The following is a 25698-nucleotide window of genomic DNA, read 5'->3' on the forward strand; positions in this document are numbered from 1 at the left end:
CGCATTTGTCAACACTGCTGACGCGCCTGACCATGGCTGTAAGAAGCGTAGCAAACAACTACGGGAAGGTGAATTGCGCTGTGTTTTAACGGACCGCATGATACGCTAGTTCGAAGAACTCTGCTAGACCTCAGTCGGTTTATATTAAACGGGTGTCGATGGCACCACTGACTTTCTACGCACTGCGCAGATAGTAACTTCAGTCAATTGCTATAAAATCGAAAAGAAAGCTAAGCAAAGCAGAATAGGCATGCAGATCTATGAAAACTGCAGTATACGCTAAAGGAACGTAACGAATCAGCCACAATAGGTGAAAGAAAGTCACAACGAGCTCACGCAGCGCCAGGCAAAAGACGGATGGATGGATGCTGGGGTTTTACGTGCCAAAAACACGATTTGATTATGAGGCATGCCGTAGTGGGGGACTGCGGAATAATTTTCACCACCAGAGGATCTTTAACGTGCCCTAATGCAAGGGACACGGACGTTTTTTTGAATTCCACCTCTATCGAAATGCGACCACCGCAACCGTGATTTGATCCCGTGACATCGTCCTTGGCAACGGAACACCACAGCCCTGCTAAGCCACCGCGGCGGGTTCCAAGCAGAAGAGACGTATCTCAATACAAAAATACATGTGGCGCTTTAATTAGGTTTTAAATTAATTTGTTCCATAGAAAGAATTGAGCTTTAATTTAGCCTTATTTGCGTATTTCATTTCAGTTTTAATTTTAAAGAATGTCCACTGAAATTATATTAAAACCTATAACCAACTTTTTCTGCTTCGTTTTATTTAGGTGCTTGCTAAACCACGCGCTCTAAAATTTTTGTTTCGAATAAACAGAAAAGGTATGACAATCTTACTGAGATAACATTTATTTGCCCCAATTTTTTAGTAGTTTTGCTTATAACATCACTTTTGCCGTTATTTTACATGTTTCACTCTCTTGTGGGAGTAACTTTTACCGGCTTCCTGAGTGCAGTATATTCACGGAGTATGAAAGAATTCAATGCTGCGATGCGTTGTAAGAGGTCACGCACGCTCATCCAGATGCGTAAGTATATCGCCTGAAGCAACAAGACAAGCCCTAAGGCTGTCAACATTTTTCCATGGAGCACAATGACATTATTCTAAATTATGCTGGCCAGTTTTTGATCATTTAGCAATGTCTATGTATTGGGCCTTTCAGGTGTAAAGCACTCTGTGACCATCCCTAAGTGTTACGTTCTACCGGCCAAAGGCCGGCAGCTACGCGATGAAATCCAGGCCGATTCGCAGAGCAAAAAGACGACGCTTTATTTCCAGCTCGGAAATATATATAGAAGAGAAAAGAGAGAAAGAAGGAAAGAGGGACCATAGACGCATGCGCGGAGAGCGCAGCACTAAGCAATATAATGAAGAATATCGTTGGGATGGAATGTCCTGCTATTTACGAACTACTTACGAACAAGCCGCGCATCGTTATCCGTCTGTCGGTCCAAGTCCATTTGGTTGCTCTGATGCCACCAAAAGTGCGAGCGACAACTGCCAAGATCTATCCCCAAGAGCCGACGTTACGCGGAGTTCACGCTGTCTCTGCGCGTTGCCATTCGTGGCTTCTGTAACGCTACGCATACGTCTTTCTCCTTTACGCATTGTACTATAAGGTACACCGACGAGGCGCATCTTAGTTGAGGAGTCCCACTCCAGGTTTGTGCATTGAAAACAGAAAAGCGCAATGTGTGGACACATTGGTGAGGATCCTGTGTGTACAGTATTGAACCGACGTAATCCACGAAAACAGCTGATAACGCAGAAAAACGTCCGCACGCCCTTTCTCGGAGGAGCCACGCTCTTCAACAGCTGATGTGACGTCACAGACATGGTACTTTTGTGTCACACGCATGATGTCGACAATGCACAAAGAGCCAGCAGCAACGCGAACTCAGTGACTCGAATGAAACGGAGCACGAAAAGAGAGAAAGAAGAAAAGAGAAAAGCTGCCGGAAACACACACCGCAGCAATAGAAGGAAGAGAAAATGGAGGCGGGGGTAGTGACGTAAACGTTACGTGGCACTCGGCACCGATGCGAGAAGCCAGGAGGGGAATGTCGCTTGCGGGTGCTGAGTCCATTGGGCGTTTCCTACACCGACTACTGTAGGGAAATCTGGGGCTGGTCTCTACGGGATGATTCAGCAAGCATGGGAATGATGGTTAGTACACGGATTTGACTAAACTTCATCCTTCTGGCTTCAAACGGCTCCGTGACTTTGCGAAATGACCATCTTCAGCCAAATAGCGCCTTATAAATGCAACCATTTGCAGTGATTACGCATGGGTGGCGAGTCATATTGCCTTCTGCATTTAGAGATATAGAATCGGGCCAATAACGGCAGGTCAGGTATAGCAAATAAAGCCAGAAGAATGTCTGAAGCCACAAACCCGATGATCAAACAAGTCCATGCTCTAGGCATCATTCCCATGGTAGTTAAACGACCGCACAGTCAGAGTTTCCCAGGAAGCTCGGTGGTCGATGCAACGGCGAGAGCCTCCGCTTTGCGGAGGGTAGCTCACCTCCCTAGTTCCTCGCAATTCAAGATTTCATTTGCTTCTATGCCGGCTACTATAAGGAACCCTCTTTAAACATTCTTGCGATATAGAACGCTCAGTGGGTGGTCGCTTTATGTTTTTTAGCGTATAAAGAATGTTTCCAAGCAGATCCCGGTGAAGGGCCCTTTTGAACTTCCGTGCCTTTCCTTTGGTGTTTCCTTTTGCTTCGGTGTGCGTGCAAGTGTTTCTTTTTTTTTTTGCTCACGATACGCATATGCGGTTGCCCTCCTTGGGTTTTTAAACTTTTAGCCTATTCTACGAGCTTCCGTCAACAACTTTGTAAATCTTATTTCTTTTTCACCGGTTGCAGCGACGCCGCGCGAGCCAACCCTTTGCTAATGACAGCGCTTGCGCTGTTTTGTGCGGCATCAGCGCCTGCCTGCTCGCCTTTCAATACCGTACTTCTTGCGGAAGACCAGGTACTACAATATTGATGACGTTTGCGTTGTTTTCCATCCTCCAATCTGCCCTTATACTCGTGCGCCTGTTCTACCTTCCCACGCCTCAGCCTGTTCTTATTTTTTAGTGCGTTTTCCTCGACAACCCACACCAGGTTTCTTTTCCCAGACGACGACAGGCATCCGTGCCGTTTCTGCAATCATTGCACTTTCTCTTTCGTGCAGGGTGCGTCCTTTAAAAGTTTGATGAGGCATGAAGAATAACACGGTCGAAAGGAGGAACGGGAGGAAGGCAAGAGAGCTGGTTTCAACAAACAATGCGATAGAAGAGGCCTTCCGAACGGTCGAAACGAGATCGGTGCGCTCAGTTCGCCTGGAAAGCAAGTAAAAAGCCGACCCCGCATCATCATGAGGCAAGCGCAGCGCACTCTGCCGGTGAGGAGAGATATCGGAGGACGAAGGCAGCACCGCGGAGCATTGGCCCTCGGCTCAGGTCGCTCGTTAAGCGCAACCAGCCAAGTGACGATCACGTGCAAGTGCTCTCGAGATGCTGCAAGTGGAATAGTGTGTTTCAAAAGCCCGGGCTTGAAAAAAAAAAAAAGGCGGAGACGGCCGAAACATCCCTGGTCGAAGCTGCAGAAGCTTTTGTTCTCGTGCCTGCGAGTGCGCTGGATCGCACAAGGGTGGGGACCGATACGCTCCTCACCATAATTGCTCGGGGTTGGAAACTAGCAACCGCGACACACCTCCTCAAATTTATTTATAATTATTCATTTGTGATATTTGTTGATGATGAAGCACTCTTGCAAATCGCCCGTTTTTCATTACGAAGATACTTGCCAATGTTTGCTTTCGTGTGCGGCGACGAAACAGAAAGAGTGGGCTGCAGTTTGCAAATTTTTTTTTCAGTGCTATTCATTTGTTATTGTCCATCACTCAGAGTGGCCGATCTTGGCAATTACGAGGGCGCAGTGCCGAGGAAACCTATGACTAATGACAACAACAACAACAACAACAAAAAATGTATGGAATCAATAGAATAGTCTAAAAATAGAACGTTACAGTAGTATAACGTAACTGATCTTTTCTAGCTCGAATTTTATTCGATTCTTATCATCCACGTCTCTAGATAGGGCGATTATGGTGACAATGTAGGCGGCGTCTCGGCAGACTGCATGGTTCAATTACGAAGCGAGAAAAACATAAAAGGGCAATAGACAAAAAAAAAAGAACACCGCTGCATCATTTCGGAGGCAAGGGAAAGCCGTATCGCCAGCACAGCCTATCGACCTACGTGTTCACATAAATGGTAGAGACAGGTAAAGTGCGCGCCATAATTAGTCTCACACTTTTTAATCGATAATTATGCCTCTGATATTTTAACATTTCTACTCATCGTTTCGTGAACATATCTTCCATCTTTATTCTGCATTTCGCGCTGGTTTGTTTATTTTTTTTCGGAAACTGGCACGCCGTGGGTCCCAGCGGCCCGCAATCTCGTCATTGAGCGAGGCCGGACACTCTCCTTCAGAGGTCGCCAAAATTCTAAAATTTCACCGCAAGATTTTCCACTGGGCTCTCAAACGCAGTGCTCTTAGGAGGTAAACCGCAGTGGCCATCCTGCCTTCTGTGGCCACTTCTCACATTAATAAAGATGTCAGAACCCGTCGCGGTGGCCTAGCGGCTATGGTGTTGCGCTGCTAAACATGAGGTAACGGGATCGAATCCCGGCCTCGGCGGCCGCATTTCCGTGGGGCCGACATGAAAAAAGCCTGTGTCTCGTGCATTGGGGGCACGTTAGAGATCCCCTGGTGGTCAAAATTAATCCGGAGTCCCCCACTATGGCATGCGTAATGATCTAATCGCGGTTTTGTCACGTAAAACTTGAGAATTATAAAGTTGCGAGAAAGATAATCCAGTGCCAGCCACGGAGAAGCATCAGAAGGCTGGCGTTGGAGCTGAATGCATTGGCGACAACAATGCCAATGCGAAGTGATTTCAAGGTATTCCCCCTACATGTTCCAGAGAAGACATGGAGGGACGCCGTTGCAGATAAAGGGAAGATTAAAAAAATGCTGGCTGCTGCTGGCGCAGGTCGCGAACGGGGAAGGCTTGGCAAATGTCTTCACAGATGAGAAAGGCTTCAGGGTGTAGAGGCCCGTCACAACACTCGGAATTCTCGTGTGCTTGCTACGACGTCGGAGCTTGCTTATGCAGCCAGTTGGACAGTCTTTTGAAACTCTCATGCGGTGTCTGTCATGGTTTGAGCTGGGGTAATCACCAATGGCCGCATTCCTCTCGTTTTTGTGACAAAAGGCGCCTCAAGATCGACCCTCGCACGCACTTTAAGAATATTCTAGAGCCTAATTCACTGCCCTCATCCCTGTCGTAGTTAGGCGAGTAGACTCGAACTTTGCAGTCAAAACGGCCCCGCAGCAAAGCACTCGAAGAGCAAATCGACACCACAGCAGTGGTGTCGCGCTCTCACACCCGACTTCACTCCAGCTGAAGAGTGGCCGGCGAACTAGCATGACCTAAACTCGATGGACTTCTGCGTGCGGGCTATGTTGAAAAAGAGGCCCGCTACTTACAGCGCTCTAGCATAGTGGACTTGAAAGCGTCGCTGCAGACGAAGAATGGAGAAAAAAAATTATCTTGGGGTATACCTTGGTGGTCGCGGTTGAAGCGTACCCAGAACGTTCAAAGCGCATGATCAAGGCCAGAAGCAGATAAAATGTTTCGTGTTGCATTCCTAATAGAGCGGGTAAATGCATACAAAGGGTTTTTCTGAGATTTTTTTAAAATTTCCCCAACCAATATATTAGGCATTAACCTTGTGACAGTAGTTATTGGCGCAACCTGTATATAGCTATCGTTAGGCGCTTGCTCCATCATCGCAACAAGTATCAGTTGCATTAACAAAATGGGGGAAAAAAGGAAGTAATGTTCTAGTGGGGTGACTCGTGGTTGGGGGATGTCGACCTTAACATCTTCAAGTTTTAATAAACAATTAATCGAATTCGCAATACTTCAATAAATTGCAACAACGAGTCCACAACTGTGCCGTACTCCGCAGCAAAACCATGCAGATATCGCATTTCGGCTAAACTTTGCCTGATAGAGAGTACAAAATCAGATAGAGAGTACAAAATTGAGCACAATAAATTAAACGTTCAGCTTCACTTGAGCTTTAGCCGTTTGTTTCAAAGCCAAGTACAATAGCGAAAGCTCACTTCTTTAAGTACTGTAAAAGTGTAGTCAACAGCTGTAGTTATATACGTTTATCGTGCAGTCTCGCGCCTGTAAAGCGGCATCATAAGTCTATAATATTTTTACCTTCTTGAGATTTTTTTTTCATTAGAACATTGTAGCGCGCTTAAATCAACGTTAGGCGACAATCACCAAAATTTGGCTTTATTATTTAATTAATGAAAATAAATTGCAATGAAGGTAGTTCAGGCAATGGTCAAGCATTTCTGCATTTCGCGAATATTTCAATATCACACCTAAAGGTAGGCGTGAGCCCTATACAGAGTAGTGTAGTTAGCGGGGCCAGTTGGTGGATGGCGACGGAATAGGGGGTTCCAGCAAGTATAAGGATGCGAGCACAAAGAAATAAACGCACAGGACAACGCTGGAGCGTTGCAGCGTTGTCCTGTGTGTTTCTTTCTTTGTGCTCGCGTTCTTACTTGCTCGAACCCCCTATTCTGGCACCTATATAGAGAGGTCTCTCAGTTTTCTTGCACCCACCGTGGTGCCGGGGTATACCGGCTCCGCCGCTGAGCACGAACTCATGGGTTCGATTGCCGAGCACGGCATCGGCATTCCAAAAGGTGGCACCCTAATCTCGGCCCCAGCGACGGCTCTTCTCCGGGTAACAGAAACAGATCTCCAAGGCTATGTTTTTGACGAGCGCACGCACCGGAAGCTATTCAAGAATCGGAAGCACATCATTGATGCCGTTTTATATGTCACCTATGGGGACGGTATGCAAGAACACTCGCTAAAGGACCGGATCCTTCCGCTATACACAGCGTCTCTCATATAGTGTCTGTGTCGCTTTCGGGACAATAAACTCCGCCAATCATCAAAGTTTCTTCATCGAGCACAAAATGACGTGTTGTGCTAATTGAAGGGTTTCTATTCAACAAATCAGCAGCTGTATTAGGTTATGATAAGCGCTACAGTGGAGGGCACCATGCTGTGAGTCACATACAAAGAACGCCCGGCTATTTTTAACCCGCACTGCTATGTCAGTACGCGGGTGTTTATTGCTTGCTGTTCCCATGTGAATGCGGCTGCCGCGGCGGGGATTTAACTAACCCATGACTTCGTGCTCGCCAGGAAAGAGATGAGAAAACAGGAAGACATGCTTTCAAGGCACTCACGAGGAATAGTAACTTAAGACGGATTGGTGAGTTACACTTCTGAAATGCCAAAAACGTAACTGGCGTTATGAGCTAAGGCTTGGTAAGTTAGAGAAGACGCAAAAACTGACGACGCCGCTTTAAGCTTCCTGCACCAGCCCCCCATTACTCCTTTAACTTTGGAAGCGTCTGAATGGGGCCGTTTAACCGTTTCTAAAGCAGCCGACGAACATAGCAAGTTTTGATAACTTTTTCTGTGCGATAACAGCCCTATAACATGCGAGAATACATTGAAATTCGTGACGTCACACTGGAGTATTCATGCTGCGGTACTAATGCAAAACCATCAGTCTCAAGAACTCTTTTTTTTTCCTGTTTAGTGTCCCTTTATTGTGACCTTGAACGGACGCGTGCAACAGCGTGGACATGTTTGTGTCCGCGCACGGATATTTCACAGCGCGAATCCATCAGCCAAAAACGCGTCCAAGTTTGTAGTACGGTAGTGTAGTCTAAACTTGACAGTAAAGTACGTCAGAAGGTGGCGGTATTTTTGGTGCGTGAAAGTGAAGAAGAAAGGTTATTCGCAGAAAAAGTGTTTTGCACTTACCTGAGTTAGCTTTGCCGTGGCGACTTCCCACACCTTGAGCGACATGTCTTGCGATCCGGTGACAATGGTTTGGCAGTCGTAGGTGACGGTGTAGCACAGTATGGCTTCACTGTGGCTTACAGTCTTTTCGCTGTCTGTCTCAAACACAGGCCAGTATTTTAGGCTGCGCAAACAAATCGAGGACCGAAAACATGAACGGCACGCGACATGCTGTCACAAGCAAATATCATGCCGCAGCAACACTTCCATTTCATTGCAAACCTAGGTTAATTAACAATTACATTTTCGCCGCACGTCTTATATGTCAGTGGCAGTTGGCTAAACACTTCGCAATACTTATCAGCAAATGACAAACTTTCACACAACGTTATAAATAAAGAAGAAGGTGGAGTGTTGCTTGCTAAGCCACCGGAGAAGCTGAACGAATTCGTATTCCGGATAACCCGCGGCGAAGTTAGGGTAATAAAGTTGTTTTACTTTTGTATCTTTTATGCATGAGGACCGGTAGCTGTAATGAGGCTGCCCTAACGCACTTTTTTCAGTTTTGTTAGTGTTTAATTTTTTAATTCATAATTGTGTTCATAAACATGGGCTTTAATACAAGCGATTATCTGCCTTATATTTTGCCTGACACTTTTTATTTCGAAATAAATTTCGTCATCAGACGCACTCTCCCAGCTCTGCAAATATTTGTCCAGTTTGCAGTGGAATACACACAAAGCTTGCTAAAGTGTAAACGTTTATTTCTTTTGAGTATCATCATTTTCTCACAACATCGACATCAACAACAAGACGAACAACAACATCAACAAAAAAGAATAACGCGTACTCACGTTAGCACAGACATCGTTTATTTTAACTAATATGCCGGGTCGATAGTGCGACCACGCCTACCTTTCAGAGCAGCCGCTGTGGCCAGGTCGAATGTCGCACGAAATAACCCCGACGGCACGATTTTGATAAGTTCTAGCGACTCCGGAGACATTTGTCAAGAAAATCTTGACATTGCTGTAAATATATATATATATATATATATATATATATATATATATATATATATATATATATATATATATATATATATATATATATATATATATATATATATATATCCGCCCTCTTCAGCCATTACTGCGGCTGTAACTTTATTAGCTGGGGCATCACTTGCTCTTCCCAACCCCTCCAAGCCTCTCCCTCCTGCAATCCCGTGCGAACTCCCCGAAGTGTGCGCAACGTCGGCCACACGACAACGACACAAGGTCGGCAACGACGCCGATGGCGATGGCATGACGACTCAGGTTCAGTTGCTGCAAAATGTTGCATGTGGCATCAGTGCTGTAATAATGAATAAACGACGCGTGACTCACGACACGACGCCGCAGCGAACGAACGAAAGAAGTGACGGAGTGACCCCTGTTTAACGTTCTTTACTGCTCTGCCGCAGAGAAACTATAACTAAGCATCACGCTTGAATCGCCACCATTGACGCAGAGGCCATCGCACGCACTTGGCCATTGCACCGCGGCGTTTGCTTGCTTGCTCGAGCCATTGTTAGAGGTCCGAGCAAGCAGGAAAAACGCCGTGCTTCAGGTTCTTTGTGTCGAAGTAACCATGTTTCTATAGTGCGTAGAACAAAAAGCGACGCGCATCATGTATGCGTGAACCTTTCGTATGAACAAAACTGAGCGACATTTGGCGAGCTTTAAAGTCCCGCATCACGTTGAGGGATGCCTTAGTAAATTAATTTTGGCCCCTCGACGTTCCTTTGCGTGGATTGATATCTCTGCAGACAAACACCTTTGCATTCGTTGCCTTGATAGAAGTGATAGAAGTGCAATTTCTGGAAGCTCAGAGTTTTTCTGGTTTTTCTGGTTCTGGTTTCTGGTTTTTCAGAGAATTGCTGGACGCTCAGGGCTGTCTGTTTGCCGTAATTAGTTCGAACTGAAGCTAAAAATCAAATGATCAATTTAAAGCAAATCTGGCTGAGTTATTATAGCGATAGCGTTGATATGGACACTCGAGGCGCGTTCGCGCTGTTACCGCCGCCACGCTGTCACGGCACGGACGGCACTGGTGCACCCTGGTCTCCAGAGACGCGCAGTGCCACTGGCTGCAAAAAAAAAAAAAACGACCAAGCGTACGCCGCGTCACTCTCCGCTTCATCGGCTCCTGCAGCGGAGTCGGGGCACCGTGCTGCTTTGCGCTGCTGGCGTGAGCGTTGTGCGCAGCACACCACACCGCGAGGTGCACACTGCGGTCGGAGTGGCGACGAGCAGTGCACTCCCCAGACGCTGACGGTTTATTCCCTTTTGTCTGATCTCGTGCACCGTCGAGGCGCGACCCCTGCGACCCCGGTGGCGGCCTTGCAAAGCTCACCGTAGAGTTTTGCGTATGCTGTGCAACTGTGACGTGCAATGCGCGTGTCATTTCATTTAATCACGTGTCCAGCTGGTATGGCATGCGCGCTTCCGTGGGCAAACCTCTCCAGGATTAATAAAAGATCTCTCTCTCTCTCTCTCTTTCTCGCGGAGCCCCTCCTAAACTCGACATTGGGCGTGCCAGTCAAACGCGTCTGCTTATTTCAGCTCATTTTGCCGGGTGGCAAAATGAGCTGAAATACCGCTCAGTGACATTCAATCGGACATTAATGTTTTTGCATTCACAACTCTTAAGAAGCGCTTAGGTGTGCTCGGATATTTTTAAACATGCTTTTTAGGGTGTAAGATCAATTGGGAAAGTCGTATAGCGTGTTCGGAAAACCCCAAGTCGGTTGTTTGCGACACGTTATATTTTTGTGTGCATTTTTTTTCCGGGGCTCCGAAGAAAGCCTGCGAAGTGTATACAAAATAAAATGATCCCACTGCGTGCCTGCGCTGTGTCTGGTTTGCAGCGCTCTAAACCGTGTTTCCAAAGTACGAAGGCGGCGTGTCCGTTGTAAAAAGAGGCAATTCGCCCGGCCCTCCAGACCCAGGCAGCCATATCAATAACGACGTTCTCAAGATAGAAATACGCCACGTTCCAAAATAATAGGCGATAAGCCGGTGCTAAAAGAGGATGAAAAAAAAAATCGACGCATTTTTCTGCAAGGGCCATGCGGCCTTCGTTCTATAGAAACAGGATTAGGAGAGCTGCAAGCCAGAGGCTCGGTCACGTGTCCAGTTTACAGCTCTCCTTTATATAGATCATTTTATTTACAATACTGCCTCTCTCGATCTACAGCATAACATGTGGAAATATTGAGCGTACATTGTACAAGGAACATGAGTAAATTATATATATATATATGTATATATATATATATATATATATATATATATATATATATATATATATATATATATATATATATATATATATATATATATATATATATATATATATATATATATATATATATATATATATATATATATATATAACCACCTTCATATGAACGCGAGGGAGGAAACCGAGGGGCCCGGTTTCCTCCTCGTTCATTACTCGAATCCGGCAACTTTGATGCCTTTAAGTAGCATGTGTGGGTTCATTGACCAGTTCCCTTCACCCAAGAAGTTCACTTGGCGTGATGCCTGCGGCAGAAAGGATGTTCCATATCCGCCACCAAGGCCGCGAGTGATGGCGCTGGCTAGCACCCTCAAGGTTAGTTCTAGTAGATAAACATAAATACCTCAGAAAATAGATGGGAGAACGACGCCGTGGTAGCTCAACCGGGAAGAGCATCGCACGCGTAATGTGCTTATCCCACCTGCGGCCGGTTGTTTTTTCATCCAATTAAGAACTACGGAGAACTATGTTCCTTGGTGCCATTGGTGCCATTTTTTGTTCACTGCGTTTGATAGGATTACATAACTTTTCTAATCAAACGAATGCCCTAAAACGAAAATCGATAATCAACCGGTAACTCAAACGAACCAAATGGTAATCGAAAGGATAACTGATGTTGGTAAACAGGGTTGCCAGATTGGGCTACTTTTTGTCCGAGTTGGCGTCAGAATTTTCATTTTGGCTATGTGCCTATTTTTGGGTACATCTTCTTCCGGTGTAGAAAAAAAGTAAAAATAGTTAAGCACAAATCGAAAGCACGCTGGAATCAAAATGCAGACTACAGCAGGATAAAGAAATTGAGCGCGTCTGCTGCAAAATCAAATTTTGGGAGTTCTATGTTAGAGAACACATATGCATGTCAAAAGGTCAAGGATCAGGGCCTTTTGATAATTTTAATTAATGAAGCTGGCCTCGGGAAACACGTCTTTATCTTTGCCGCGGCCTAATTGATCCTAAGCAAACCTGGACGGAAACCGATAAACACTTCCAGCGAGGGATCCACAACTTTAACGGAGACACAGACGCACTGGCTATCTCCCTCAGAGACAAATATCTTTCCACACACCAGGATGCCCGAGGTCACGCGTACTCATATGCAGGCTCTGAGAACGCTGAGCTGAATCGACCGTTCTAGCTTCATGACCTCAAAGCGGCACTTGCCAAAATGAAACGAGGAACAGCTCCGGGCAGGAATAAGGTAACGGTAAAGCTTCTAGCCAACCTCCCCGACCCAGCCAATGAGCAGCTCCTCACTTACTTTAATGTAATCTGGCAAGGTGACACCCCTCTTCCAATTGACTCGAAAACGGCGTTGGTCACCTTCATCCCCAAACTAGCAAAAGCCATAAACACAGACAATCCCCGGCCCATCTCCCTCACCTCTTGTGGGAAAGCTGATGTAGTCTATGGTACGGGATAGAGTGTCCACCCATCTAGAAACCCAACACATCTTTGCAGACACCATGTACGGCTCCCGCTCACACCGGTCCGCGCAGGATGTCTTACTACAACTTCATACGAAGATTCTCTAGCCAGTCGAACACCCTAGTGACGGTAAGGTAGTCCTTACGCTAGACCTAAAGGGTGCCTTCGATAACGTTACGCACGAAATCATCCTAACCCACTTATCCCAGGTAGACTGTGGATTCAACACTTTCAACTACATTAAACAATTCCTCACAGACCGCCAAACCTTTATCCGGATACAAGACACGGAACATGGCCCGTACCAGCTCGGTACGTGAGGTACCGCGCAGGGAGCGGTACTCTCACCACTCCTTTTCAATCTGGCCATGATGAAGCTCCCTGCTCTACTGGGTGAGGTTTCAGGCGTGCAGCATGCTCTGTACGCCGATGACAGCACATTGTGGGCTACTCACGGATCGGTTGGAGCAATCGAGGCCAACCTGCAGCATGCGGCGGCTATTGTGGACGAATGTGCCCGTCGATGCGGCCTGGAATGCTCCCCGACCAAATCAGAATTTGTACACTTACGACCCAAGCCGAAGTGCACCACTAAACTCAACCTGTACCTATGTACAGGCCCCATTCCGGAACGCGACGAGATTCGAGTTTTGGGCCTCTGCATACATAGGACCCGCAAAATTGATACCACTTTTCAAAAGCTCCGTAAGGTAAGGAACCAAGTGGGTCGTATGATCCGTAGGGTATCCAATAAACAGGGGGGCTTGCGATGCAAAGACGCTTTGCGGCTAGCGAATGTATTCGTAACCAGCCGAATACTCTACTCGGCGCCCTACCTCCACCTACGCAAATGAGATGAAAATGCTCTTGAGGTGATTTTACGCAAAATCTATAAGAGAGCCCTCGATCTCCCCATTACTACGTCCAACAAACGTCTCCTCGAACTCGGGGTCACTAATAGTTTTGGGGAACTACGCGAGGCTCATCTTAACAATCAATTCTTGCGGTTGAGCAAAACACCAGCGGGAAGCCGCCTCTTGTCCCGCTTGCACATCCGATATATAACCTACACGGAACCCAGAGTCTCCCTTCCAGACGCTTGGCGTCTCACCTTGCAGGTAAACCCTCTCCCTAACAACGTGACACGAGATACTCACGAGGGCCGCCGCCAAGCGCGCGCTACAAGGATCACCAGAACATATGGAGATCGCCCAGGAGTATTCTATACGGACGCTGCCGGCCCTCACCACGGGGGTTGGTTTACGGCGGCAGTCGTCCATCAAAACACACCCGTTAATGGCCTCACCTTCCGGGCCCCCAATATTACTCACGCGGAGGAGGTGGCTATCGCGCTTGCTGCCGCAGATCCAGCGTCTCGAGTCATCATTTCTGATTCGAGGGGTGATTGCCGCAATATAGAACAAGGCCAAATCCCATATCGTGCCTTCCAAATCCTTAAGAAATGTGAGAACCAGGGATTTCGACCCCGGCGCTCCATCATTTGGGCCCCAGCTCATCAGGGAATAGAGGGGAACGAAGTAGCCGACGCTACAGCCCGCGCGCTTCATTTCCGGGCATCACCTCTATCACCCGTCAATGAGGTCCCTGAATTCAAGCCGACAATCACTTTTAAAGAAATCACACAGCTGTATCAGCTTAATCACGGCCGATACTTCCCCCCTTGCAAAGGCCTCAAAAAGACGGAGGAGCGCTGGCTTCTCCGTCTCTACACGAATACAGTACTGTGCCCGGCGGTGCTGAAACACTTCAACCCGGCATTTTCTGGCGAGTGCCCGCACTGTGGGGAGGTGTTTCCGGACACATACCACATGGTGTGCGCATGCCCCTCCAACCCTGCTCCCCCCCTCCCACCCCTACCCTAGAGGACTGGGAGGCCGTCCTGCTCGGCTGCTCAACCCTCCAGCACCAACGTGCCCTGGTGGCCCGAGCCAAAGCCGCTGCAGAAGCCACGGAGGTCCCGGACTAGAAATTCCCCCCCCCCTCCCCCAGACATTGTAAGGGCTGGGCCCTTAGGGCTCAGCTCACACCTCTCCTGTAAATAGCAGAAATAAAATTTATCACCACCACCATACGCAAACTAACGCTTCCCGCGCGCCAGCGAACACAGACTGTTGTTGTCTCCACATGTGAGCTTTCGGCGTCCTACGTTTTAAGCATGAGATGCTTTGAGCTCTCGTTGACGTAATGCATCATACAAAGCGCGATACATCAGCATAGACGCAACGAGGAAACACTCTCATGCATAAAGAACCGCTGAACGAGACTCAACATCAGCTGCGTACGACAGAGGGCGAAGGAGGGAATGCTTGACGTCACTATCAAATACTTGCTCCCAACAGCCTTTGCGGGTGCGGTAGGAGACCGCGACTGAGACTATTCGGACGCCGCTGGACGGCGAGGATGCTTCAGCCGAGTCATAGCGGACGGCACACGTGTGATCTGATGACGTGTTGCGCATGGAGGAGGCATCCATACTGCGCAGGCGCAGGAGTTCTTTGCGGTTACGTAAGGCGTCTGCACTGAAAGCCTTATGAGAGCCATGCACTTCCGTGTTGGCGCTTTCACGAAGGTGGCGCCACGATATCATTTTCTTGTCCATCTCTGGAAATATAATGGTCGCCATATATGTACCATGTACACGTGAACTTGGTATGCGTTTAGGTGAACTCGCAGTTTAAGCCAGGCAGGGCCGTTGGCAGTGAGACGCTTAGCTGAACCGCTTCCGTACAAAAAAAAAAAAAAAATGCCGCGAGTAGCGTACCTGTTGTCGCTCTTCCCGCCGACGGTGAAGACGACGTTGGCGTGCAGAGTCACCTGCTTGGCCGTCTTGGCGCAGGCGATGAGCTGCGTGGCGCTGTCGGCCGTCCAGAGCCGGTGCATCCCCTGCGCGTCCACTGACAGCACGCGCCGGCTGTCCGACGTCACGAAGACGCTCACGATCTTGCTCTGGTGCTCCTGCAGACGCCACGCGCAAGTTTAGTGGACGTAGAACCACGCGCAAGTGCGCGCTGCTTCTGTGACCGATGGAGTATATAGTATAGAAAGAAAGAATGCAAGAAAGAAGGAAGCACGAAAAGGAAACTGCACGTGCGCGGGCGTCACAGATTATTGTTTAGTGTATCTGTATGGCAACTACAAATGTTCGAGTACCTTAAAAGAGCTGTCGACGAAGTTAGCTGCAAAACTTTCATTCATTATTACTTTTAGAACTGTAGGCTGTACCAAGTGTGCATGGGATGCAGGACTGAAAATTTGCGGGAAGTTTTCTAACATTCGTGCAAATAAATTAACCCTTTTAATGGCAGTTGCAAATGGCTGTTTTAAAGCATCGCAAGCTGATTGCTGCGAAATCGCTCTTAAGATGCTGCAAATGAGCTTTCTTGGGGGGGGGGGGGGACACTTCTTTCTGTTGTCAGAAAGTACTGAGCGAAGTAAGTTCTTCGCCCTAGAAAGCACGGCGTCCTTGCACAATTTTCTTCGGATTGAGTACCGCCTTGTTTACCATTGTTGTAGAATGCGAACCAGTCCATGGTACATGCACAAGGGTAGGTCGGCCTTCACGCTAGCGTTCTGCATGACTGCATAGGCGCCTCGCGCAGTTATAGTCAACTGAGGCTGTTTTGAAAGCTTGGAGCACGACCTAATTCGGGCTGTATACTCTACAGTCCACACAGAGGTGCGCTCTTGGTTCGTGGTCGAAGGCCCACACAATCTAAGCAGCTTTGAAGAATGGGCACTGCCGTCTCCGACAGCCCGGGAAGGTCAGGCGCGCAAAGCCTGCAAGGGCGGTTGGCGCTGTACATTTTTTAAAAGACGTTGGCGACACCACGGAACTTCTCCGTACTACTGCCTTAAAAGAAGCTCGCTTAAAGTAATAGCAAGTCGTAGCCAATAGCACAGAAACCAAGAGCGAGTATACAATTCGTACACCTGGCGATTAGATTTCTTGGCGTCTATGTTTTTGCAATTTGGCAGGAATTTATCGGTATTCCACTTTTCTCAAAAAATTCGGCTATTTATCGGTGCCTGTATCTTTTTTTTTTGTGCCACATTTTTGGCGATTTTGGCTTTTCCTTGATTTGAAATATTTGCTTCCCCTTATTTACAAACGGAAGCAAAGAGTTGCCCACCCGCCGTGGTTGCTCAGTGGCTATGGTGTTGGGTGGCTGAGCACGATGTCGCGGGATCGAATCCCGACCACGGCGGCCGCATTTTGATGGGGGCGAAATGCGCAAACACCCTTGTGCTTAGATTTAGGTGCACGTTAAAGAACCCCAGGTGGTCGAAATTTCCGGAGTCCTCCACTACGGCGTGCCTCATAATCTGAAAGTGGTTTTGGCACGTAAAACCCCATAATTACATTTTTTTAAAGAGTTGCCCCAGCAAGCGTTATTGTCATAAAGGCAGTGAGGCAAGTTAACTATCTAATTGAAATAATTTTTTAAATATAGAGGTGTCCGCAGAGCGAAATTGCCGAATCGAATCTAACACGAATATACGAGGACAACGACCTTCGGATCGAATAATGAATATTTAGCTTCTAAACGAAGTGAGACATGTAAGTTCGCGTGGGGTCCGTTTGGTGCGTAGTATGAATATGAAAGCTTATTTATGTTATTTGATACATGTAATGCCATTCAAAATTGGACTTCTGGTCAATTCAGCAAATCAAGTTTGGCGAGCGGTGACAATGACAGTAATGAAATGAAAGAAGAGCGCTTATAATGATGTAAAAGAGCTACATAGAGCCCCGGGCATCGTTTGAAGGGGATGCGAACGTTGTGGGATTGTGAAAATAATAATTTGCGTTACCTAAATCGAGAAAGCCAACTCGTATGTAGCCTAGCGACGACGTATGTCGCTATTGATTGACCTGGAAACTATTCAGCAGAAGCTAGCTACTCCGTGCGTTTCCCCAGGAACTGGTGCCTCTCCGCAGGAACCGCGGCTCCGCTGCAGCAGAGCCGATCGAAACAGTCGCCACTTGCACGCGAATCTCTGCTTGGGTATGAGCCATGGTATGTGCTGACGTGTCTCACATGTGCTCCTCGATTTTTCGGCAAAAGGCCCGGTAATTCGCCCCAGCTCATGCAAGGTCTCACACAACGGCATCCGTGAAGTTACAAGGACCGTGTGGATACCGAAATCTGAGGTGCGACACCATTTCTCTCCGATTTAGGAGGATTTTTTCTACGAGAACAGTGTCGCTGCGAGCTAAGCCTGAAGAAAGCAGGGCCTAGCGGCCGTGCATAGGCGTGGTCCGGCGGGGCCATCGACCTTGCCGGGGACCTAGAGGCGACGTGCTTCAAGAAAATGGCGTCCGCTATGCGTGTGGAAGTGGACGGTGAAGAAATAATGCCGGAGGAAGTTTCCCAGAAGTTTGGCTGGCGCGTCGCCGGTAAGAAGAAGACCCAAGAGCAAGAGAGCAAACTAAGTCTAACCCCGGTCAACGGGGGGCCGGCGGCTGCCGGGCATCGTCGCCAGCAGCGGAAAAATTTCAAGAGCAAGCTACTCAAGGCAGCGAGGATGCCTGTGTTGCCGAGGCAAGATATCAAGATCGTCATGCGTCCCAGGGGAGGTCTGGACATTGGGGAAGTATCTAGATTCGAGATCAGCCGAGCCATCGTCGCAGCTGCGAATGTGAGTGGCGAGGAGGTGACGCAAGATGTTGTTTGCCCGAACAAACAGCAAAACATAGTTGTTATCAGTACGACTAAGCGAGAGAACGCCTACCGCTACTCGGCAGTCAGAAGCCTCACTATCAACGGCACGGCACACGAAGTCAGCGCCTACGAGACCGCCCCCCACGGCACCGTTAAGGGCGTCATCAGGGGTGTCCCGATGACGGACACTATTCAAGAAATCAACGACTACATCGTTCAAGAGTATAACCCCACTGCTATGCAAGCCAACCGCATCGGCAAGACGACAACGGTGGTCATCGCATTCGACGGCGACAAGGTCCCGAACTACATCAGATACGGCAACCTGCTGGTCGAGTGTTCGTTGTATCGCAAGCAGATCGATATGTGCTACCGTTGTGGTCGCCTCGGTCACCGGATGGACGTTTGTCCTAACCCCGAAGACAAGATATGCCGCGGTTGCGGCATGAAGAATCCCGAAGAAAGTCATGTTTGCAGTAACCCCAAGTGCAGCCTCTGCGGGGGCAACCACTTCACCGCGGACAAGGAGTGTACAGCGAGGTTCAAGACGCCATACGTCGTTCGAAAACAGCGTTGGGAACGTCAGCAACGAGAACAGGTGCAGCAGCAGCGGCAGCAGCCGCGGGGGCCAGCGTGGCAACAGACAGCGTGGCAGCCACCGAGCGGGCGTCGCAGCCGCTCCCAGACCAGGCGAGGGAGAAGCACGAGCGATACCAGGTCACCATCGGCAGCTGGGGCTCGCAGGCGAGAATCTCGTTCGAGGTCCAAGTCGAAGACCCGGCGGAGCAACGGCGCCGAGAAACAGGTGGGCTGGGCAGCGGGGTCTCCCGTCGCTCTCGACAATAGCAATTTCCCTCCCCTCCCCTCCTCCCGCCCTTCCAAAGACAACGAGTGTAGACACTGTTTGGAACTCAAGGAGATGATAGAGAGGCAGAACAATCAAATCAAGGACCAAAACAATCAGATAAAAGCAATGATGGAGCGTATCGAGACGCTCAGTAGAACAAAGAACAGTGATAATGACGTCATTGCAGTTAAAAGGAAAGTACCCAAGAGAGACACCACCAGCGCTACTCCAGCGGTGACGAAGCTGATCACGTCATCGGCGCAGATCACATCACCGGCGTTGACGCAGTCAGTGACGCAAACTCCACAGACAGAAACGGCAGTGGTTGCCATGGAGGAAGAGAAGGCTGAGGCCGCCGTTGCTCCGACAATGGAGTCGGTCATGAGCATGCTTATGCAAATCTCCAGCCAAGTTTCCCAAATGTCTGCGCAAGTGAACAATCTAACAGTAAGAATGGATAATGTGGAGGCCAAATGCAGCCAACTCCCCGTTAGAGTCATGACGATGGATGCGAAAAATAAGCATCTCACCGTTGCCAAGATGAAGTCACCACGGCTTAATCTACGGGTCAGGCCGCGAAAAGTTGGTTCCGTGCGCAAATCTACCGCTCAAAAAGTAGAAAATGACGAAGACTAAAGGAAAGCAGAAAGAGACTGCGGTGTTATTTCAATGGAACTGTAGGAGTATTAGAAACAAGATAGGGGAGTTACAACTATTCGTTGATAAATTGGACCAAAAACCGGATATCATAGCTTTACAAGAGACCAACGGCTGGGCCAAGCTTGTGGGATACATTACGTATACGGACCCTAGCGAAAAGGGTACTGCGATCTTGGTCCGCAGCAACGTGGCGGCCACACAACACGTGACCGCTCAGCGAGGCTGCGAACATACGCTCATCGAAATTCACAGCAGAAGAGTGGGGGGGGACAAGAACTTTTTCGTCCTGAATGCTTATTGCCGACCATCCAGCAGGGTCATTGACTTTGAAGGCACCATATTGGACTGCATTAAAGAAGCAAAAACAAGACCGATTTTAGTGCTAGGAGATTTTAACGCCGCCCACACGATGTGGGGTTATAAATATTCGTCCAAAAGAGGAAACCAATTGGTTAAAGCTATAGAGGACCACGACATGGAGGTGGTTAACGAACCGGGCGTACCAACCAGGACAGGCACTAGCACGGTCAGAGACACCACACCTGATCTGACGCTAGTTCGGGGGAACCTCGACGTAACTTGGCGTAACACGGGGGAAAATCTTGGCTCGGATCACGATATAATTTGTGTTACCCTCGGGGGGACTGACATCAAGGCGAAACTGGGTCAAGCCAACATTACAGACTGGGACCGGTTACGTAGAAGCGCAGACAGTGAAGGCGAGGACGAAAACCAAGACACCAAGACGTATGAGGCATGGGCCAAAAAGCAACGCGAATTTGTAAAGAAATTTACGCAGAAGATTACTACTACCACGCAAATTCCATTCGTAGACAGCAGGCTTAGTCACATGTGGGCGGCCAGGCACGGTCTTACTCGAAGGTGGAAGAGGCAAAGACATAACAAGAAGCTTCGCAGACGTATACACGCGCTCAACAAGCAAGTGACCGAGTATGCGGAACAACTATGCAGGGAAAACTGGATGAAGATGTGTGATGACCTGCAAGGCACACTGTCTACGAAGAAGACTTGGAAGCTGTTGCGACACCTCATAGATCCATTAAAAAGCAAGAGCGCATGCGTCCGAGACCTCACAAGAACGATCAACAATTACGACGGGGACGGGGAGAAGCTCATTCGTGAACTCACAAGTAAATACCTCAAGACCGAGAAGAGCGGTAACCCGACTCACGAGTATGAAGGCGATAGCAACGTCGAGATGGACGAAGCCTTCACCGAACTGGAGCTGGTTGCGGCCATCGATGAAAGTAATCAAGGCAGCGCACCGGGAATCGACGGCGTTACATACAAGATGCTAAAAAATATGGGCGACAAAAGCCGAGCTGAACTGCTAAACCTCGTCAACGCGTCCTGGGAGAAGGGTTCGTTACCAAAAGAATGGAAAGAAGCGGAGGTGCATTTCATTCCCAAGCCGGGGAAACCACCCCACGTCGAAAATCTACGCCCCATCTCCCTCACGTCATGTGTAGGGAAGGTGGTCGAGCGTATGGTGTTCAAGAGACTTCAGAGACATTTGGATGTCACTGATCAGATGCCACCGACCATGTACGGATTCCGGAGGCACCTGAGCACGCAAGACGTCTTGGTGCAAATACACGAGCTGGTTATCAAGCAAGCGAAGACCCCTACGCCAAGAGCTATCCTGACGCTCGATCTCAAGGGGGCCTTCGATAACGTCACACACGAAAGTATTCTTCGTAACCTGCACCAAACGGGATGCGGAAAGCGGACATTCAAATATGTGCAGGATTTCTTAACCAATAGAACGGCAACCATCAAAATTGGAGAGGAGAAGTCGGAACCGATAGCCCTGGGAGACAGAGGCACTCCGCAAGGATCGGTTCTTTCGCCGCTTCTCTTCAACCTGGCACTCCTCCCTCTCCCGACTTTGCTTCAAGACATAGAGGGCATAGATCACGCTCTCTATGCAGACGATATCACTGTGTGGACGTCGAGGGCAGGGTCGGAGAGTTGGATGGAGGAGACCCTTCAGAGAGTGGCAAAGACCGTGCACGAGTTCGCTAAATCGTGCGGCCTCAGTTGCTCACCACAGAAGTCCGAGTTACTCGTCATCAAGCCAAGAAGAAAGAAAGGAGACCAAGAGAACGTACGCATCACCATCGACGGGACGACCATAACACCAACCACGCAAGCACGTATCCTGGGTGTCATCTTCCAGAACAATGGCAAGGCGGGAGCGTCGATCGACAAAATCAAAGTTTCAACGGAACAAATTTCGAACATGATCAGAAGAGTCACAAACAGACAAAGGGGATTGAAGGAGGACGATGTACTGACGCTCGTCCACGCCTTCTTGACGTCGCGCATCGTTTACGCGGCGCCGTACCTCAAGTTACTGAAAAAAGACAGGGACCAGTTGAACGTCATTATACGAAAGGCAACCAAGATGGCGCTGGGCATTCCGAAGCATTCTTCGACCGACAAACTTCTCGGCATGGCCAAGCACAACGTCGTCGAAGAGCTAATAGAAGCTCATCTATCTAATCAAAGAGTTCGGCTCAGTCAGACGTCGGCGGGACGTCGCGTTCTTGCCAAGTTGGGCTGGCAAGAGGCAGAGCGGAAGGAAACGGGGCCGTTACCCAGGTTGTGGGTGCATAAAATCCACAGTAAGCCACTGCCTAGAAACATGAGGTCGGGTCGTAACGACGGCCGCAGAGCAGCTCGTATAGCGGCCTTGACGGAGACTTTGGGTCAAATAGTAGAAGAGGAAGAGGGGGTCACTCTCTTCACAGACGCTTCGTTACCCAAGTTTTCATCGAAAGCAACGCTGGCAGTTACGACGCGGGATGTGCTCCTAACCTGCGCCTCCATCAAGACGTCTTTTCCAGAGGTGGCAGAAGAGGCCGCTATAGCGCTAGCACTCGCGCAGCCCAAGGTGGGAAGAATTGTCACCGACTCGCAGAAGGCGTATAACAACTACAGGAAGGGGTGGGTGTCTCTTGCGGCACTAGATATTCTCCAAAGTAAACGCGACGTACCTAAAAGGAAAGTTGAGTTAATATGGACACCGGCTCACTCTGGGCTGGAGGGCAACGAACTTGCCCACCAGTTCGCCCGAGAGATGGAACACCGGGTTGAGGAAGATGAGCCACAGTCCATATTTACTTACAGAGACATTACGAACCATTATAAGACGGAGAGGCGCCGTTACCCCGATCCTCACAAATCGCTTAGCAGAGAACAGCAAGCTATCTACAGGCAAATACAGGCAGGATCCTTCCCGCACCCTTACCTTCAAAACAAGATGTACCCGGAAAGGTACGAGAAGGATTGTAACTTCTGCAAAACTCATTTAGGCACGCTCCAACACGTCATTGGAGTATGCAATTTCATCAAGGCGATCCCCCCACCTCTTAACTGCCCCACTACCCTACCCCATGCCTCATCCACCCTTACCGAGCGATGGGAGACCTTGCTAACCAGCACCGCCCTGGAAGACCAGCTCGTCCTGATCTCCAGGGGCCAGGCGGCTAGGGAAGCATATGGGTCCCGTGAAGAGGGAACCACTTCCATCGACGGCGTCTAAGAAGATGTCGAGCTCGGCTCAATAAAGTTGTTTCTCTCTCTCTCTCTCTGCTTGTAGACTCCACTAAGTGTTTTTATCCTTTATAAACTCAAATCCAAAGGACTGTTCGACAACTTGGAATAGTGAACTGTCGAGTCTAACACGAACAGCCAAGATTATTCGATTTGTATTCAAAATTTCGAATATTCTCATCCCCTTATTTAAGATACGTGCACATACATGCAGATGTTTGCTTCAGAGAGCTAGCAGCGCGTTCTGCGTTTATTAACCGCATTTGGGAAACGCTGCGCTCCACGTCGAAGCTAGTTAAGCTATGGAATGCGCTTGAATTGATGCACCCGAGAAGCAAGCCACTCGGGATGGTGCGCTTTCCAGAAAAGGATGGGCTCGACTTTGTACTGCATGCTGCGTGTTGAGTGTATACTTTGCGAATTACCTTTTTTTTGTACGATGTCCGCGTCCTCGCTTACCACCGCAGAGAATAGAGGACAGCAAACAATGAAGTCCTTTGACATGCTCGCCTTTAAGATTCGTGCTTAGAACGCGGGTTACGAACCATAACGATCGTCACTGAAGTGCACATCGGCGCTCTTGTTGCGCTCCGCACCGTACTGCAGTTTCTCAACGAGACGTTTTCTTAATGCAGAGCGAGATTCTTCTAGCTAGATCCAACTATCTCACTTTCGTGTTCTACTGCAGGCACATTCTTCTAGGCGATCGCTGCGGGTGACCTCGTCTGTGATATCTAGGAATACGTTGGCATCAGCGCCATAGGCTTTATGGCTTCTTTATTCCAACGATAGGAATCTGATGAACCGAGCGCGCTAGTGTTCTCTCCTATTACATTTCTTTCATCACCATAATTAACGCTCGCACTAACATATAGAATCTTAAGCTTTACGAGAAGATGACGAAGATGAATAGCTCTTTTGGTGGATAATGCCGAGTGGAGCTTCTAGCTTAGCTTCGCCTTTAGCGTCTTGGATTGCACGGAAGGCTCCTCTGATAACTGAGCACATCGTTAAGGTTTTCAATAAAAAATGACAAATAGGACAGACGGTTCACAACAGTTTCGGCTGCATGTCTACAAATTGCCCGAAATGTTCGTTTGAGTTATATCTACACTATTGCAATAACATGGATGACATAGTCAGTGGGTAGCACGAAATTAACCTACATGGCCATAGCTCCTCATGAAGAATGCTGTCGCGGGTGATGCGAGCTAAGTTTGACTAGGTATTACGAATTCGTAAGTTCACCATTTTTTCGGTGAAACTGAATTCCTAAAGTTGATTTCAGCAAGCCTTTTTTCGGCATTTATTGGTAGGGCTACTACCAAAACCTCAAATCCCTGCGTATACCTTTTTCGTCTTTATACTTTTTTCGACCTGACAGAGAGCGTTTAAAAGAAATGGACAATGTCCAAGTTTTCTTGCGGCTGTAGCGTAGTACTCTACCTTTCAAAGCAGTTGAGGAGTGTACTTATTTAGGCCATGGTCATCCCTGGGCCAGTTAATCACAGGAGACCCAGGGGACGAGACGGAGAAGTACCGACGAAAATATGTCGTAGCGTACATGAAAGGCACGCCCATGTTTTGAAAGCAAGCTTACTAGTCTAATTGAACAAATCATATAATCAGTGCATTCCGTTAGAACTGGCCTATGAGGCCGAAAATTCGGGGATGACAAATAAGCTTGAGGGCAAAACCGTGCAACGAGGTATGCAACGAAAAAAAAAAGAAAAACAGAACACGACAGCGCGTATGGTGAAAGAGCGGGCACACCTTGAACGTGGAGACGACCAGACCGAGGGTGAGCCCCCAGACACGGAGCGTGTTGTCCTCGGAGCCGGAGACGACAAACAGGCCGTTGGGCGCGAACGCCAGGCAGGTGATGGCGGCCGTGTGGCCGTCCAGGTTGGTGTGCGCCTCGCCGGTGCTCATCTGCCACACCTTGAGCTGGCCGTTGCGTGACCCTGCAGCGCGTTCGTTGCCTAATTGTGAACTCTGGGCACAGCGGAAAAATACGGGCAGCGGAATTGCCACGGCAGGGATATGCTCATGTAGGCATGAAAAGCAACCGTAAGGTAGTTTTTTTTGTTTCCCAATATTTCCTGCTCGAAAATGTGACGTATCTCACATTGTTCTTTTTTTTTAGGATAAGTAATTAGGCAAATATTTTATTATGCTACATATGGTTCTATATGTCTCGCTACAGCACCGACATC

The 25698-nt window shown here is 48.4% G+C and overlaps 1 protein-coding gene across 5 annotated transcripts in view; it reads right to left on the bottom strand.

The window, feature by feature from the left end:
* Positions 1–25698, bottom strand: part of LOC135912490 (protein qui-1-like) — a 725699-nt gene that overhangs the window by 8621 nt on the left and 691380 nt on the right. For all 5 annotated transcript variants that reach the window (XM_070521613.1, XM_065444934.1, XM_070521612.1 and 2 more), the window contains 3 exons: positions 25256–25446; positions 15495–15688; positions 7964–8126 (listed from right to left, as the gene is read on the bottom strand). In XM_070521613.1, the coding sequence (XP_070377714.1) occupies positions 7964–8126; positions 15495–15688; positions 25256–25446 (548 nt within the window). The remainder of the gene's footprint in view (positions 1–7963; positions 8127–15494; positions 15689–25255; positions 25447–25698) is intronic.

This window comes from Dermacentor albipictus, chromosome 1, assembly GCF_038994185.2.
Source record: "Dermacentor albipictus isolate Rhodes 1998 colony chromosome 1, USDA_Dalb.pri_finalv2, whole genome shotgun sequence".
In the NCBI taxonomy this organism is placed as follows: Eukaryota; Metazoa; Arthropoda; class Arachnida; order Ixodida; family Ixodidae; genus Dermacentor; species Dermacentor albipictus.